At 38.3% G+C, this 15,773-nt stretch overlaps 1 protein-coding gene across 1 annotated transcript; it reads left to right on the top strand.

The window, feature by feature from the left end:
- Positions 1–1,003: 1,003 nt before the first annotated feature.
- On the top strand, positions 1,004–4,398 carry LOC115674261 (indole-3-pyruvate monooxygenase YUCCA6). Its single transcript, XM_030596607.2, has 4 exons — positions 1,004–2,215; positions 3,102–3,350; positions 3,810–3,932; positions 4,066–4,398. The coding sequence occupies exons 1-4, from the start codon at positions 1,517–1,519 to the stop codon at positions 4,276–4,278; spliced, it is 1,284 nt and encodes a 427-aa protein (XP_030452467.1). The 5' UTR covers positions 1,004–1,516; the 3' UTR covers positions 4,279–4,398.
- Positions 4,399–15,773: the final 11,375 nt, after the last annotated feature.

The following is a 15,773-nucleotide window of genomic DNA, read 5'->3' as shown; positions in this document are numbered from 1 at the left end:
AGATGATATATTCGCATTTTGAAATATAGGAGTTTAACGATTCATTAAATATAATTCTATTGCAAGAATGACAACTTCTTGGCACGTTGTTTATTCATCAGTGTTTTTTTACCGACGGTGGACAAAATGAAAATTTTAGCTCAAAATAATTTGAACTTAGTAGTGAAATGGGAAAAAAAATAGGAGGGAAAACCTTCATGGAGGGGGAGTGCCATGTCATTTTTCATTTAACCCTAAAGTTCAACAAATCTCTTGATTGTGTCCGGTGGGATTTCGTGGATGACATCTTGGTAACACTTCGCACTTCCATCCAAAGGCCCAAAGAGCTGTCCGGTCCAACCCATCGCCAACCCTAATTCGTTTTCTTTTTACCGAATGACGAGGGAGGATCACACTCGCACTCATCTTCTAGATCATCAATGATAACCCCTTTCCATAACCACTTAAACTATCTTAATCATAGATTACTTTCTTTATTTTTTTAAATAATCTTTTTGCAAGAATTTGAACTCATTTTTCTTTTGGAAAAAAAAAGGAAACTCTCACTCCCTCCCTACTTCCCACTCAACCTAGGTTCTCACCTCATGCTAATTTCACATGACAAATATGATGACGTTTACATGAGGGAGTTTGGAGGAAGTATTGGTTTGTTGGTTAATAATGGCTGTCGATAATACTATACAAAGAGTACTTGCATGTCCCCGCGCGAGAGATTTTATAAAATGCTTTCGGACCACGGCGTGTCCGTTCATCTAGATCGATTACTAAATGATAAGTGTGATCGTTTTAAAAGAAAATAAGAAAATTCATAACACCCGACATGCGATGATTTACTCGGGGTACCGCGAAGATTTTGGGTTTCGGGAGCGGCTAAAAATCTATCACTAGCTTTTGCTTCTCTTCACCCATATTTCCCCCATCTCTCGCGAGAGAAAAAACAGAAAAAGCTTAACTCGATTCCTTTTCTTATGTGGAGCAATAGGAATATAAATACGCACACATCACCATCTCTTTCTCTCCCTCTCTGTCTTCTCTCTCTGTTGAATGCTGATTTATTAGTCCCGTAGCCTTCGCTCATTCCTCCGCTTAACCCTCCATTGAAACGATAAACAGATTTTCATACAAAACTCATATTGCTCACAAGTGGATAAGAACCCCGTCTTTCTTCTTCAATATCCACTCCAAATTTCAAGGACTACGTAGCCTTAAATCTCCTTGTTATAGATAAGAGGGTCGATCAGATCATCCATCTTTTGTTTTTCCTTTTTTTCGCTTTTATTGTTCGGCCTTCTAAATCTCAGTATCTCTTTGTGTGATACCTAATTACACTCTTCATCATCAACACGTTTTTCAGCTAAATGGGTATTCTTCACCTCTTCTCCTCTTCCTAACAAACTCTTCTTTTCGGCAGTTGAAGCAGAAGAAAGAATTCCACTTCAAACCCATTTTCTTTTTCTAGATTCTGTATTTGGATAAACTGTCGCAAGCTGCTGCTGCTGCGGCTAGTATTTGTTTGATGGAAATTTTAAAAGAGATCGAAGGGAAGCAATCGCATGATCCGCTCTACGCCAACCGGAGAATAAGCAGGCGTTCAGGCGGCTGCGTCTACGTTTCCGGCCCCATAATAGTCGGCGCGGGGCCCTCGGGGCTTGCCGTGGCGGCGTGCCTAAAGCAGAGAGGCATCGAGAGCGTAATCCTAGAGAGATCCGATTGCATAGCCTCGCTATGGCAAAAGAAGACGTACCGCCGCCTCCGGCTCCACCTGCCAAAGCAGTTCTGCGAGCTCCCGCTCATGGGGTTCCCCCCGGCGTTACCAACGTACCCGGACAAGCAGGAGTTCGTGGAGTACCTCGAGGCCTACGCGGGGCGCTTCGGCATCCGGCCGCAGTTCAACGAGACGGTGGCGGCGGCGGAGCACGACCGGGCGTGGGGGCTGTGGCGGGTGAGGAGCGCAGGGCCCAAGGAGGGGGAGGAGACAGAGTACGCGTGCCGGTGGCTGGTGGTGGCGACGGGGGAGAATGCGGAGGCGGTGGTGCCAGAGATAGAGGGGATGGAGGGTTTTGGAGGGCCCATAAAGCACACGAGCATGTACAGGAGAGGGGAGGAGTTCAGAGGAAAGAGGGTGTTGGTGGTCGGGTGTGGGAATTCAGGGATGGAGGTGTGTTTGGATCTGTGCAACCACAATGCCATGCCTTCCTTGGTGGTCAGAGACACTGTAAGAGACTCTCTTCGTCTTAGACCTCTCTCTCTCTCTATGTTTAAACAAGCAAGATCCAATCAAGTCCATACTTGGAGAGATATATTTTAAAGTGGTATGTCTCTTCTAATTTTGGGTTTTCTTGAAGAGATAAAAGAGTCACTAGAACTAGACGAATCTAGACCAATTTTTTGATACCAGAATCTGATAATAAAAGGAGGCAAAGAAAAAAGGAACGAAATAGTTAGGTTTCACTCTTCCTCCTCCTCCTCTTCTTCTTCTATTTTTCATTTGTTTTCTTTAAAGAGCAGGTAGTATGATTTGAGTCGAACCAAGAAAACCAACCCTAGATGAGGATTGAGCCTTTTTCTAAATAATTTTGGTGTCGAAAAAGCACTTTGTTGCGCATCTTAGTTTTTGATACTACATCATGAGGCGCTAGATTCACTCGTGAGGGAGGGGAAATAATAGACAACAGTTTCCAATTCAGTGCGCGAGTTGCGTTTCACTTCAAGTTCCAACAGTTCATGCAAAACATGGTCATGACTAAGTACCAAAAAAGCTTTAGTTATGTAGGAGAAATTAAACTAGGAAAAAGCATGCTCTTTTATCTCTCACTTTCTTGAAATCCTCCGAGCATGCGCAATATATGTGTCAGGAAAGTTTTTTTTTTCTTTTTTTAACGTAGGATCTTGTTGATCATAATCACAGATACCCTTTTTTTACTCTGATGTTTTTCGCCCTGTAAAAGAAGCAAAACAGCACGCAGTCGCTCATCGACTTTTGCATCTTTTGGCTTCTCTTTTCGAATTCCCTTTTAAGCATTTGTTAATGTGAATGAGCTTTTGTTTTTTGGTGCGAAGAGTGATGACCCTTTGTGCTTTTCTTCTTTGGTTTTGAATAGGTACACGTCCTACCACGAGATGTGCTGGGGAGATCGACTTTTGGGTTGTCCATGTGGTTGCTCAAGTGGCTGCCCATGCGCCTTGTTGACCGGCTCTTGCTCCTCGCGGCTCGGGTCATGCTCGGCGACACGGCCCGGCTGGGCCTGAACCGGCCGAAGGTGGGGCCCCTCAAGCTCAAGAACTTGAACGGCAAGACTCCAGTATTGGATGTTGGGGCGCTGGCCAAGATAAAAAGCGGAGACATTAAGGTACTTGGGGCCATAATATTTCGATATCACATCACTTTTTCCTCTTGACCCCAACCCCGACCGAGCTAGCTCTCTCTCTCTAGCAAACTAAGATTTGGATGGACCCAATTATATTCTATCGATGAATAGTGATTGAGTTCTATCAATGAATAGGGAAAGATGTTGCATTTTTCTGTGGCAAAAACAGTACATAGTTCACACTCCTAGCTAGCTATTTGTTGGCAAAAGAAACAATGCTATGACCTATGAAATTGCCAAAAAAGAAAAAATTCCCGATTCGTTCCGAATCACTAAAAACAATTCTATCGCGACAACTTAAGATTTGATACTAAGCTATGGATAATATTTATTCCAGATTTATGGACTGTCTGATGTAGTTACAGGCTTTTTAATTTGTTCTAAGCAAGTTTTTATGTGTTGGGCAATTGATAGAGCTTCTGTATTGGGCCATTGTTGTAGGTATATCCCGGAATTAGACGGTTGAAGCGCCACACAGTAGAGTTTGTTGATGGCAGGATAGAAAAATTCGACGCCATAATACTAGCGACAGGTTACAAAAGCAATGTGCCTACCTGGCTAAAGGTAACTTTACCTTGCTACCTTCCACTCCCATTTCCCTAATTTGAATAGACACATTCTGCCTTTTCTTTTTCCTTTTTTTTTTGCCAATCGAAAAGATTCGAAAAAGTGAGACGTGAAATTTGCGTTTGTGTAGGAAGGAAGTATGTTCTCGAAAGACGACGGGTTTCCCCGACGGGCCTTTCCAAACGGGTGGAAAGGCGAGTGCGGTCTATACGCCGTCGGGTTCACTAGGCGCGGGCTACTCGGCGCGTCGATGGATGCTCAGAGAATAGCGGAGGACATCGAGAGGTGTTGGAAGGAGGAGGCGAAACACCGGATGCAAGTTCCTAACTGTCAATACCCATAATCATCATGATTATTTTGGTTGCTTTGAGTGTAAAGAAAGAAAAAGAAGAGGCTAAAAGAGACCGAGATTTGATTTGGGTTTTGGTTCATAGGTGATTTAATTATTGGAGGGTTTTTTTTTCTTATGGGTGCCACTGGCACAAGTGCTGGTACCATAGATGGGTGCTCCTCCTTCAGTTGAGGAAAAGAGAAGGGGAGAAAAGGGGGATTAAAGAGGCGTGAAATGAAAACCTATCTGTCCAACGTGACACCAGATGCAAGAGGGCTTGTGGGAAAGGAGGCAATCGAGAGTGAAATAAAGGGGTTGGTGCAAAAAAAAATTTGTGGTGGGGGGGTGGGGAGGGGGGGACCTATGTTATCTGTACATCTCTTGTACATTATCACCAATTTTCGCTAATTAGGTATGACTTGTTCTTTATTTTTTTGTTAGAGGAGGAAGAAGAAGAAGATGGAGGGAGGAGGGAGGGAGGGAGGGAGGGAGGTTGTAGGGTGTTTGGTATTTTGGTTGCTGATTGATATGATTGCGAGTTTTGAGAAGAGAGCATGCATGAATAGCCTAATTCTGCTGTGACCTTTTTGCATATGGTATGTTTCCTGAGTCAAATCAAGAAGTGCCCCAATATTCTCCGTTTCAGATTGATCTTCAAAGCTTCTTTTTTTTTTTGGTAAAGAGAACATTGAAATATCATGCTAATTTTGAAAGGTTTTCGAGACATTTTTAAGCCCCTAACTATTTTCCACAGGGTTTTGTTTTTTTTGGTGGAAGAAGAGATTAGTTTGCATTTATTGTGGTAAAAATTTGTCGCGTTCACTTGAAGCCAAGGAAACTAAAACAGAAAAATCGGAAGTACACATGTTAAGTATGTACACACAAAAATTCAAAACGCCAATTATTTCGTTTTTTACGTGGCGCGTATGGAAAGAAAGAAAATTCACTAGTTTGGAGGAAAAGTGACATGTAAACACGCGCGCACAATCTTATTGCGGCCATTTGGCCCTAATGAAGGGGATTGGTAAGCAATTCCTAATCCATGTTTTAAATATGATTACCGTTTGGCCTTGCTGCTCCTAGCAATCATACACATTTGATTTCATTGGAATAGGGAGACAGGACCACCACCTTTAGTAAAGTGGGCATAATTGCATCTGAAAATCCTCAGAATCCCATTAATTGCATATGAAATATCTCCAAACCCTACAAAGCGAAATGACAGAATGATCTTCATATCTTAATTATACATCAACCAATTATGAAACAGCAACATTCCCATGGATTCATTTTATTGCACGAAGGAAATAATGATGTATTATGCTTATAAAGAGCATAAGGTTAAGATGAAGCTTATCTGGTTTTCTATTGGCAAATTTTAGGCTCCATTTGGGATTTTAATAACACGAAAGTTAATTCTCTAAAAGTTAACTCTATCTTTGTCGTGTTCTATATGTGGAGGAGCCCTCTGAGCTTGCTGAGCTTGATGAGCAAGAAGTGCTCAAACATATATTTCTATGGTGTGAAGCGACCAAGAGTCTTGTGAAAGACACGATGCAATTAAAGCTATGCACCTTCCCCTTTAAGATTAGGTTTAGTTAGGAGTGATTATATTTTTTTAGTGCTAATGTCAGGTGAACTAGTAATGGGTAGGAGCAGTGCAATCCTCTTCGAATCTTGGTAATCATAATTAGCAACATAGAGCCTAAAACCGACCCTATCTTAAGAGTGGAAAAGCACGATGTGTTATGGTCAACGTTGTCCAACTTTAAGGATCTTCAGTGGATTTGTATAATTACACTGTTCGCCCATAGACTTCATCGCGAATCTGCCCATGATTAGGTGAGAAGGGGCTAATTAGATCATCTGTAATTCAACTCTAGGGCAGCAATTTTCAATTAAGTGACCGATGTCTCGAATAAATCCTTATAACGCAAAATTGTTTAACAAGATTAATTCGTCAAATATTCTAAAAAAAAACTGACGGAAAACTGACATGACACTTAGTGAAGATTAATATGGGATTTTATCTGCACATGTCACTTTATGTCATATTGTTGTTCCATTAATTTTCTAATGGATGGTAATTACATTGATCTGATTGAAAATTTTTCTAAAACATATGGAAATCGTGGAAAAGCTCAATACTCTTGGAATTAAACTGAAAATTGAATGATGGAGACAGTTCCTTTTTTTTTTCCACATGAAATGGTTTGGAGTGATCCTTTCGTAGCTCGTACTTTTTGTGATAGGTAACTCTTCAATTTTGTTTGGCCAAACCTAGAGGTAGATAGGTAAACCGATCTTTTTTTCCTTGGCCACAGTGTTCATGCCATAGATAGGTAACTCTTCAAACTTTGATTGTAGAAAAGAGAAAAGAGAACTTCTTTCGTTTTTTTTTTCTCCAATTTTCTGGAATCTTCATCATATTACAAATCATAAAACTTAAAATGACCATGAATTGGATATAGATACAAAGAGAGAGAGAGATCATTTCAACTACTAGAGGAACGAGAACATGACTTATCTTACCCATTTTCATGTCAAATGCCAATGACAATTCCATACAAGATTGGTTTGTATTGTTTCGACGAAAAGTTAACAACAAAAAACCTGTCGAAATATGGATGGATCGATATGCGAATCGGCAAAGGTTGTAAAGGGTCCTTTGTTAATTTTAGTAAGAAAGTAATTGATGAGGAACTTAAATGTACAAAAAGTGGAGACAATTGTCTCACGCAGGAAAGATATATTTTAGAAAAATAAAGATAAAGACATCGGACATTGAGTTTTGTGATTGATTGTATTTCTTTTACAAAAATAACGATGTGGCTATTTATAGCCCCCAATCGTCGTTACCAACGGTTATTGAATTTCAAAAAAATAATTTCTTATTTCTATTTTCAGAACAAATAACTTCCTAATCCTATCTGCGATTACAAGAAGTTACAACAACATTTATCCACGAGAAATTACAAAATCCTGAAATGGCGGCAATAAACATAACCACCTGTAGATATGTTTTTGTGTTGATTGCTTGCTATAATGAGTTGTCCATACTTTTCAAATTGTTGACTGTTCTTTTCATCGATGACTTCTACTGTTCACCAAACTCTCCTATCCTCGACTAAGTCCATCAATTGTCGATTATAACAAAAAATTTGTCAGTTTTTGGTGTCGACATATGTCCCATTTTAAAAGAATTGAATAATCGATGAATCATTCGATTATTTCAAATTAGATAATTAATAGTCATCGTATGCCCCATGTCATTGACAATTTGAATTTTTTCTGTCAAATTGCCTCTTGAATTGTTTTCTTGAAAACAATATAATTAATTGTGTTATGCCTCTAGGAATGGTGCCACTTGCAATATTTTTTGTTTACTATTTTTTTTTCAGGATAACTTAGACTTCGGTTAATTTTATTTGGTCATCTTTTAAGAGTAAATCGAAGATTTCATCTAACTTATTAATGTCAAACGATTAAACTTTATTGTCTTTAACCCTAGCCATTTTTTTTTCTTTTATTCTAGTAGGCTTTAAGGATTGATAAATGTAAGGTTTGTCTCATATTTGCCACATTTATTTCAATGTTTTCATCTAGGTTGATTCATACTCTAACTCATAATTTTCCATCATAACAACATTTTGTGCAAAGTTTTCAAGTGGCCATTTATCTCTGTTTTAAAGAGTTGCTCACACTTAGATATTCTTGTTGTCAATTAAAATAAATCGGCAAAGTCTTGGCCTTCTTAGATTGAATTTCAATCCATCAAAAGCCGAATTTGTGTTATCTTTTTCTGAGAGCGAAGTAAGACATTTATTCCTAAGCTTTCTTAAATCGAGCAAAAAATTGATCTTCCTACTGAGTATTGTATTGATAGAGTCTGGCCAAGCAATTGATAATTGAAGTATCGTTCTATAAAATTGAGAATGAAATTTTATTTCCATCTCTGCTCAATTACACACCGAATTGGGTGGCAAATTAGTGTACTAGATAAAAGCAGTTTTTGACAAAGATACTGGAAATACCTATAGTGAAATATAATATTCTAAGATTAACTGTTATAGTATCTAGCATTGCTCATGCACGAAATATATATAGGTTTTATATTTATGTAGTCTCCCTCTACCTAATTGCTTAACCCTTTCCGTTAGACTTTTTAATACAGTACCATAGTGAGCTTCCACCCTAAATTAATTTCGCGTGTTAGGCTCCCGTTCATCAAATGCACTTGACGATTCTCAGTCGTGCATGTGAGAGGCAATGTCAAGATATCTCACATCTCTTGTGTACATGATTTATATAAGTATAATTAGATTTATGTAATTTCCCTTCACCTAATGGTTTAAGTTTTTAAGTTGGATTTTCTAATGTTAACTTGGGATAGAGTTATCATTCAAAAGTAAAATGAATCTCTCTCAACCGTTAACCATTATTCTTTCTAGCTCTTCGAGCTTCTCATCTTTGGTAAGATTTGTTCTTTATTTTACAAAAAATTAAATCTATCTTCTTAAATAGGCCAAATTTTTTAAAACTTATCTTTTGTTGGTGTAAAGATATAGCTTTTTCTTCTAATTTCTTGCCATGCTAGTGTAAAGATAAAGATACTGACACAGATACAAAGATAGAAGAGCAGGAGAATATATCTTATGAAAAGCCATTTTCTTATGAGATTATTTGCGAAATTTAAGATGAAACTTTGATTGTAATTGAGGATAGCAAAAAATAGAAGGATTTAATATGTCCCTATTTTGGCGTTGTGTTCCAAATAATCTTTTTTCTTTTTTATAATCCGCGGGCACAAGTACGGTCTGGCTACCTAAATGTCCATCAAACATTCTGCAAGCAGCATAAACCGATCGAGCAACGAGGTCTTTTGACCGTGGTGGTCCGAAATCAGAGCAAACTTGAAGATCTACCAAACTCTAAATTGCATCAAAGCAATCAGAAACCTGAGATTGTCTTTGTCATGATGGCACAAGACAAAAAAAAATGGCAGATGAAATCGTCTTCTCAAAGATTGGTCAACAACCAAATCAGGAAATACCGGTTTTGACTTGCGTTCGATCGAGAATCTAACCCGTTCCACCGCATGAGGATCACAAGTAAAACGAAACTCTCATCACCTACCTTAGATCAAGGAGGTTCAGTTGCCTGTTCTAGCTAAAATCGAGGTTGTTTTTTTTTTTTGAATTGTAAGCATAGGTTTTAACTAATTCTCAGTCAAACCTTTGACTCCCAATCCAATCTTTATCCCCTAAATGGAGGAGTTTTCTAGGTCTAAATATCTTGTCGAGGGTAGCTTAACTATTCGACAACGTGCTGCAAATCCTCCTTTAGCTTCAAGGGTCTTCAATTCGTTATTACGTGGCAAAAATTACCACGTCAATCTTTTCTCCCCCCAGGAAAAATGGTTGTTCAATGATAAGGGTAAGTTGACTTTTTCTAGGGTAAAATTGGACCGTCATCATTTATCTGATCTTCTGATGTGAATCAACGCTAAGAAAGAAAAATTAGGGCAAGTGGCACATATGCACGTGAAACCCTGTTTTGGGTGGGGACGGTTTTCAAATTTTTATTTTATTTTATGTATCTAATGTAAAGCAGAATCTATATTCACAGTAAAATTTGTAGCGTTTCTTCTATTAATAATGTCGAGGAACTTGCTAAAATAAATATATAGCATCGAGATTCTCTCGGAGGAGGGGCAGTAATTGGACTCAACTTATTTGCTAGCCAAAAAAAGAGGCTCTATTCGTCCCTTTCCAGTCACGAACCACGGTATCACTCATGTACTTGTTCGGGTAACATATGGCTATCTCAAAAGCAGAAATTATATATTTCGATAAAGTCTTGTAAAATTTTTAAAAAAAACTGAAACCATTAAATGAAAAAGTGGTTTCTAATATTAAGCATTGATCTTCATAATACAAAGTTTAATTGCCAGAGGGGAGGGGGGACCAAAAGACTTCATTGCTTGCATGTGCATGAATTTTGCTGTACTACGCGTACCAAAAGCTTTGAATGGAGAGCTTGGGGGCATGACGCTTCCTGCTCAAATTCGTAAGATTAGCTAGGGTTTACTAAGCAAGCGCGAGCTTGGTGGGGTTTTGTTCCGACCGCATAGAGAGTTGATGAGAATTTATCGGACGAATCATTGAGCTTTCACAATAGGGACACTACGAGAGAGAGAGAGAGAGAGAGAGAGAGAGAGAGAGAGAGAGAGAGAGAGAGAGAGAGAGATCAAAGGGCATTCTCTCTGTAGAGAGACAGAGAGAGATCAACATCAAGGGGCATTCTCTCTCTTCTGCAAATTAGTTCCATGGCCCATAAGATCCCAAGTGATGAAATGGGGCCCCAAATTATGGGCCTTAATCACAATCAGCAGCATTTGATCATTCCGTTCGAAAATCGAGCATGCACGGAAGGGAGTAACTTAGGTGATTACCGACCGTCAAGTGCGGTAGCTCGGTGTTGAAGATGCCACCGATTGTTTCGCGAAGGTCGCGCCCAAAGCAGGGTATAGTAGGCTCGCGAGCCGACATCGATGAGATTGCGATGATGTGGCTTTCATTCTTCTCGAGTGTGTTCCGACACGGCAAGCAAGCGAGTGTTTATAGCTCAAATCCAATATTTTATCCCCATTTTTCAAGTACCCTTTTGTCTACCCAGGGAGGATTAATCAACTTTCTGAGTACTTTACTTAAAAGTTAAGACAAGGGACACCTTTAACAAAAGTGGCCCAGCTAGTCTAATGAGCTTTTCTTTTTATTTCAACCACAATGCTCTACATGGTAGGAAAGATGATGAAAATCAAATGGACAAGATTTCAACTTTCCCTAGTGAAATTATTTGGCTTAAGTTCTATATTTTCACCAAACTTAAATGAATAGAAATATATATTTTGATGGGCGAAAGATGATCTCATGATATACCACCACTAGCCATAAAAAAGAGATACATTTAAACAGATTTACACCTCTGTCATTCCAAAACGAGAAATAATGACATAGTATATGCAACTTTACATGTCAATTTTGTATATTTTCAAATGTCGCTAAATGTTTCACGTTAATCCGTTTGTTTCGCGAAAAATAAATAATTTGAAAAATATTTTTCTAGAAACGATCGCTTGAAATAATTAGTTAACGAAATTATTTTCATTATTGACAACAATTTACATTTAAACATTTTCGTGAACAATTATTCATTCATTTTAACAAGCGATTATTTTTAGGAAAATATTTTCCAAATCATTCATTTTTCACGCAACAAACGCATCCTAAATAAGAATAAAATATTATTAGGCAACAAGATCTGAAATGTAAAAGATACTTAAAAAATTCTCATCAAATAGATTTTAACAGAACTTAGGTATTTACTTAACTTAGTTATAACGAGGAACAATCGCCAAGTACCGGATGCGTGTCATGAGTTTTCAGATAAATACATAGAAAGTTAAGTTTATCAGTCGACCCGATCATACTCTTTTTCCTCCCACGAAGACTCTCACCGACGTTGAATGCGATCTTACTTATTTCCATGTGATGAGACGAAAGCCGACTATGTAATTGCATAAAGTGTTATATATGTCTTCTTGAAGGATTTATATAAAAATTCTAGGGAGGGTTCAAAAAACGAAAAGAGAAAACGACACAAATGGTACTTGAACTTTGGGTCATCGTGTAATGCGGTCTCTTAACTTTTAATTTGTTGGCCCTTGAACTTTAACCCAACGTGCAATGTCGTCTTTGATCTTTTAATCTGTTCAATGTGGTTTGTGAACTTTTGATACACGTTCAATTTTGTCCCTGGACTATATAAAAATATTCAATGTTGTCCCTAAACGTGAATAAATAGAAGACAACATATAATCAGGGACTAAAGTTCAAAGACCCTATTTAACAAATTAAAAATTTAGAGACCACACATTGCATGTTAAGCCAAAGTTTTTTTTTGGTAAGGTAAGTATTATATTGACTTTTCAACACACAAATTACAAGGGAGTAGCCGAACACAAAAACCTCGAACTTGAGAAGACAAAAGATGTCGTGCAAAGGTGTTGCGACTAAGGAAGAAGCACCAAGAGTGCACTAAGCGGCAAGGACAGCCATCCCGCAAAAAGAAAGGAAAAACAGCTATACAAGGGTCACATAAAGATGGACGCCGCAATACCCCAATTGACCTGCAGTGTTTTGTTCCGGGGATTGTCTTCCACCGTTTTGAGGGAGAGCCCTTTGTCCCCAACAGCCTTTAGAATGTGAGTACGCATAGCAGGCAAAAAAACTGGCCGGTTCCTAAAAAGAACGTGGTTCCTTTCTGTCCAAATAAGATGGCAAAGGGTCGCAAAGGAAAACCGAGTAATACGCTGATGAAAGGATTGTCCAGTAGTGACCCGAGCAACCCAACGAAAAATTTCTTGGCAGGAGCCATTGCGCCAATAAAGGTTACAATTAGACGCCCAAAAAAGAGCAAGGGATCGAGAGATACCGCAGCCGAAAAAAAGATGATCAATAGAGTCCGGGCCACAACGACAGAACGCACAGGCCCCTACGGAAATTCTGCGGTAGCTTAAGAGAAGTTCCTGAGTTTAGGATTATTTATGTTTAGGATTATTTATGTCATTATCCCAAAAGAAAAGGTAATTAGGTTTGATGGATCTTCCTAATAGGGGTGAGCATGGTTCTAGGGTAAAAATTGGAGAACCGGAGAATCAAACCCATGCGAACCTATTCGATCCCAAGTTCCAAGATATGTGGGGTAGGTTCTAGGTTCCAAAATTATGAAACCTGTTTCGACGAGCAGGTTCTAGTTTCTACGTGGAATCCGGAACTCAAAACAAGTTTTTGTGTTTTTTTTGTCTATATCTTCGCGTGATCCTGCGGTATTCCATGGCATCCAAGGATGAGTGTATAATCTTGAACCACTAATCTGAGTTTCCATTTTATGACAAAAACTTTTACTTTCTTAATGTTTTATATTTTTAGTATGTCTAAATATAAGTTGCGATCAGTGGATTGTAAAAGCAAGTGATGATCATAAAAAATGATGATTTACTGTAATCGTTTAATTAATAATACAGGTAAAAATACAGTTAAAATCCTGATAGATCTTGAAATCGACATTAAAACCTGTGGCAAGATAAATCTCAAATTTCAATTAAAATATGTATGAAATCTGAAACCACTCGTCCTTATTTCTTTAGGCCTTCTTTGTTGGGTAATCACTGATCAACAAGCTTTGGAAAGCAATCGTTTTTAGGGAGAATTGGTTAACCCTCTGCTCGAGTGGTCCTTTTCTCAAGGCGCATCTTCATCCACAAGCTCATGAGTAGGGGAGGGTGGCTTATTCTCTGGTAACGTACACATGGTGCACGTGGTCGCCACCAAATCAGGACCATCCATTTAATTTCCTGTGATGGGGGGGTTGGGTATTTCCATTTAATGATAGTGGTCCAAAAAGAGGAAAAAATTGATTAGCTTAAACGGTCTTGATCGATACATCTCTCGCTTGGGAGGTGGGGACCACTTTGGGTTACAAGGTACATCACGGGGTTATTTCTTTCATGATTGGCTGGCGCGAGTCAACGTCAGGCGATCGAGTGGTGGGGAAGCTTCTCTGGTCATTGGGGAGTGGGGTCATCCCATCGGACCGTCCAGATTTGACGGGTTGGAGGCGGACTAGTTAATGATGGGAGAGAGAGAGAGAGAGAGAGAGAGAGAGAGAGAGAGAGAGAGAAGTTATTCCCTGGAATGTCTGTCTAGGGTTTGCGTTTCTCGATCTCAGACGTTTGATGGAGATCACTGATAAGCAGGTGAATAAGAGAAAAGGATGGCGCCTAACACAACCAAAAATTGCTTCTAGAATATAACGATTTATTTTATTTAGAGTTAATATCTTGAAAAACCCCAAACTGATACACTTATGATAAATTTACTTTAAATTAATTTTTTGATCACCAAAAATCTCAAACTGATATATTTGTAATAAATTTACCATCCGTTAGTTTCCGTTAAATTGGATTAATACCACAAAAAATCACAAACTGATACACCTTTGACAAACGGAGGTAAAACATAAAACCAGTACATGCTCTTTATAAACACTTGCCTCTCTCCACCTATTTGCTCAATCCTTTGAGCTGAACTTTCTAAAGTGGTATCAAAATAAAGGTTCTGCAGTTTATTTCGTTCGCATGTATGTCCACTTTGTTTGCCAAATCCACATATCGTTAGGGAAAATTGCCAAAATAGTTTTTCCGACCAATTTTAGCCGGAAATTACTGACATGGACACCGGTAATCTTATATGACGCGGTCGTTTTATGTGACGCGGACGTCTTATATAATGCGGACGGCGCTGATGTAGACGATTTTTTCTAATTTTTATTTAAAAAATCCGAATTTTATTTTTTTCCACTTTTTTCTTTTATTTTATTTTTTCCCTTCATTGATTTTCGGTCAGTGGGGCATCGACACGTACAACAACCCTTTCAAGGATCTTGTTGAGGGTCAATGCCCTCGTTATGGCCAGCGACCGGGGCTCTGTCGGTCAGAAAAGAAAAAGAAAAGAAATAAGAAAGGAAAAAAAGAAAATTAAAAAATATTTAAAAAATTGTAAAAATTGTTTACGTTAGGATCGGCCGTATCAGGACGGCTGACATTCACGTTATCGATTTTCAGCCAAAATTGGTCGAAAAGACTGCATTGACAAATCATCAAAAAGTTTAAGATTAAATTGGCCAAATTGAAATGTTTAAGACTAAATTAGCATTCGAACATTAATTTTAGGACTTTTTCTGTAATTATGTCCGCATAGTTCCTAATTCGGCTTGTACATAAATGGGTGTGTCATACGTACACTATTCATGTTTACCTTTTGAGTCGGAAAGGTTCTACAGCTTATTTTGTGTCATACATTCACTATATATATTCACAGGGGTGAGCATGGTTTGAGTAGGACCGCTTCACTCGACCTAGAGATCAACCTACATAGTGTTAGTCCCCAGTTTTTGAGATTGGAGACCAATCTTATTGAGCCCGGGATCGAGGCCTGGACCAAATTTATGGGTTTGATACGGTTCCAAGGTTAATCCAAGACCAACCAATTCTTTTTTTTTTTTTTTTTGTATTCTTTGAAATGGCAAACGTACTATTTGAAATTACATATCCATCAATAATGAGATATTGAGCAACCAAACGGCGAGCACCGGTACAAATCAAACATAAATCTAAGATAAGGCAACAACGGGATATCCACTTGTTAAAAGCAACAAACCATAGAAAAAGAGCACGTCAAATAAAATAAACAATAAAAAGTACGTAATATAAAACATGAATTATAAAACTTCATATTTTGTCTATTCATAAAAAGATAACTTCAAATTCTGAACACCTGAAAACAAAACAAATAACAAACATAATTAATACTTAACAATAGTTTTAAATTAAATTACCATTAGTGCAATTAATAAAACATCTCACCGCTTATATTTAATCAACT

The sequence above is a fragment of the Syzygium oleosum genome, unplaced genomic scaffold, assembly GCF_021117445.2.
Source record: "Syzygium oleosum isolate NSW1041296 unplaced genomic scaffold, Sole_v2.1 Sole_v2.04, whole genome shotgun sequence".
Taxonomy (NCBI): Eukaryota; Viridiplantae; Streptophyta; class Magnoliopsida; order Myrtales; family Myrtaceae; genus Syzygium; species Syzygium oleosum.
The sequence above is the reverse complement of the archived record's forward strand: the minus strand, read 5'-3'. Positions and strand labels throughout refer to the sequence as shown.

Bases quoted from the DNA above. Each gene is read 5' to 3' on its own strand.
- LOC115674261 (XM_030596607.2), top strand. From the start codon at position 1,517: ATGGAAATTTTAAAAGAGATCGAAGGGAAGCAATCGCATGATCCGCTC. The intron at 3,351-3,809 runs GTACTTGGGGCC...CCATTGTTGTAG, and splicing joins TAAAAAGCGGAGACATTAAG to GTATATCCCGGAATTAGACG. The intron at 3,933-4,065 runs GTAACTTTACCT...GCGTTTGTGTAG, and splicing joins ATGTGCCTACCTGGCTAAAG to GAAGGAAGTATGTTCTCGAA.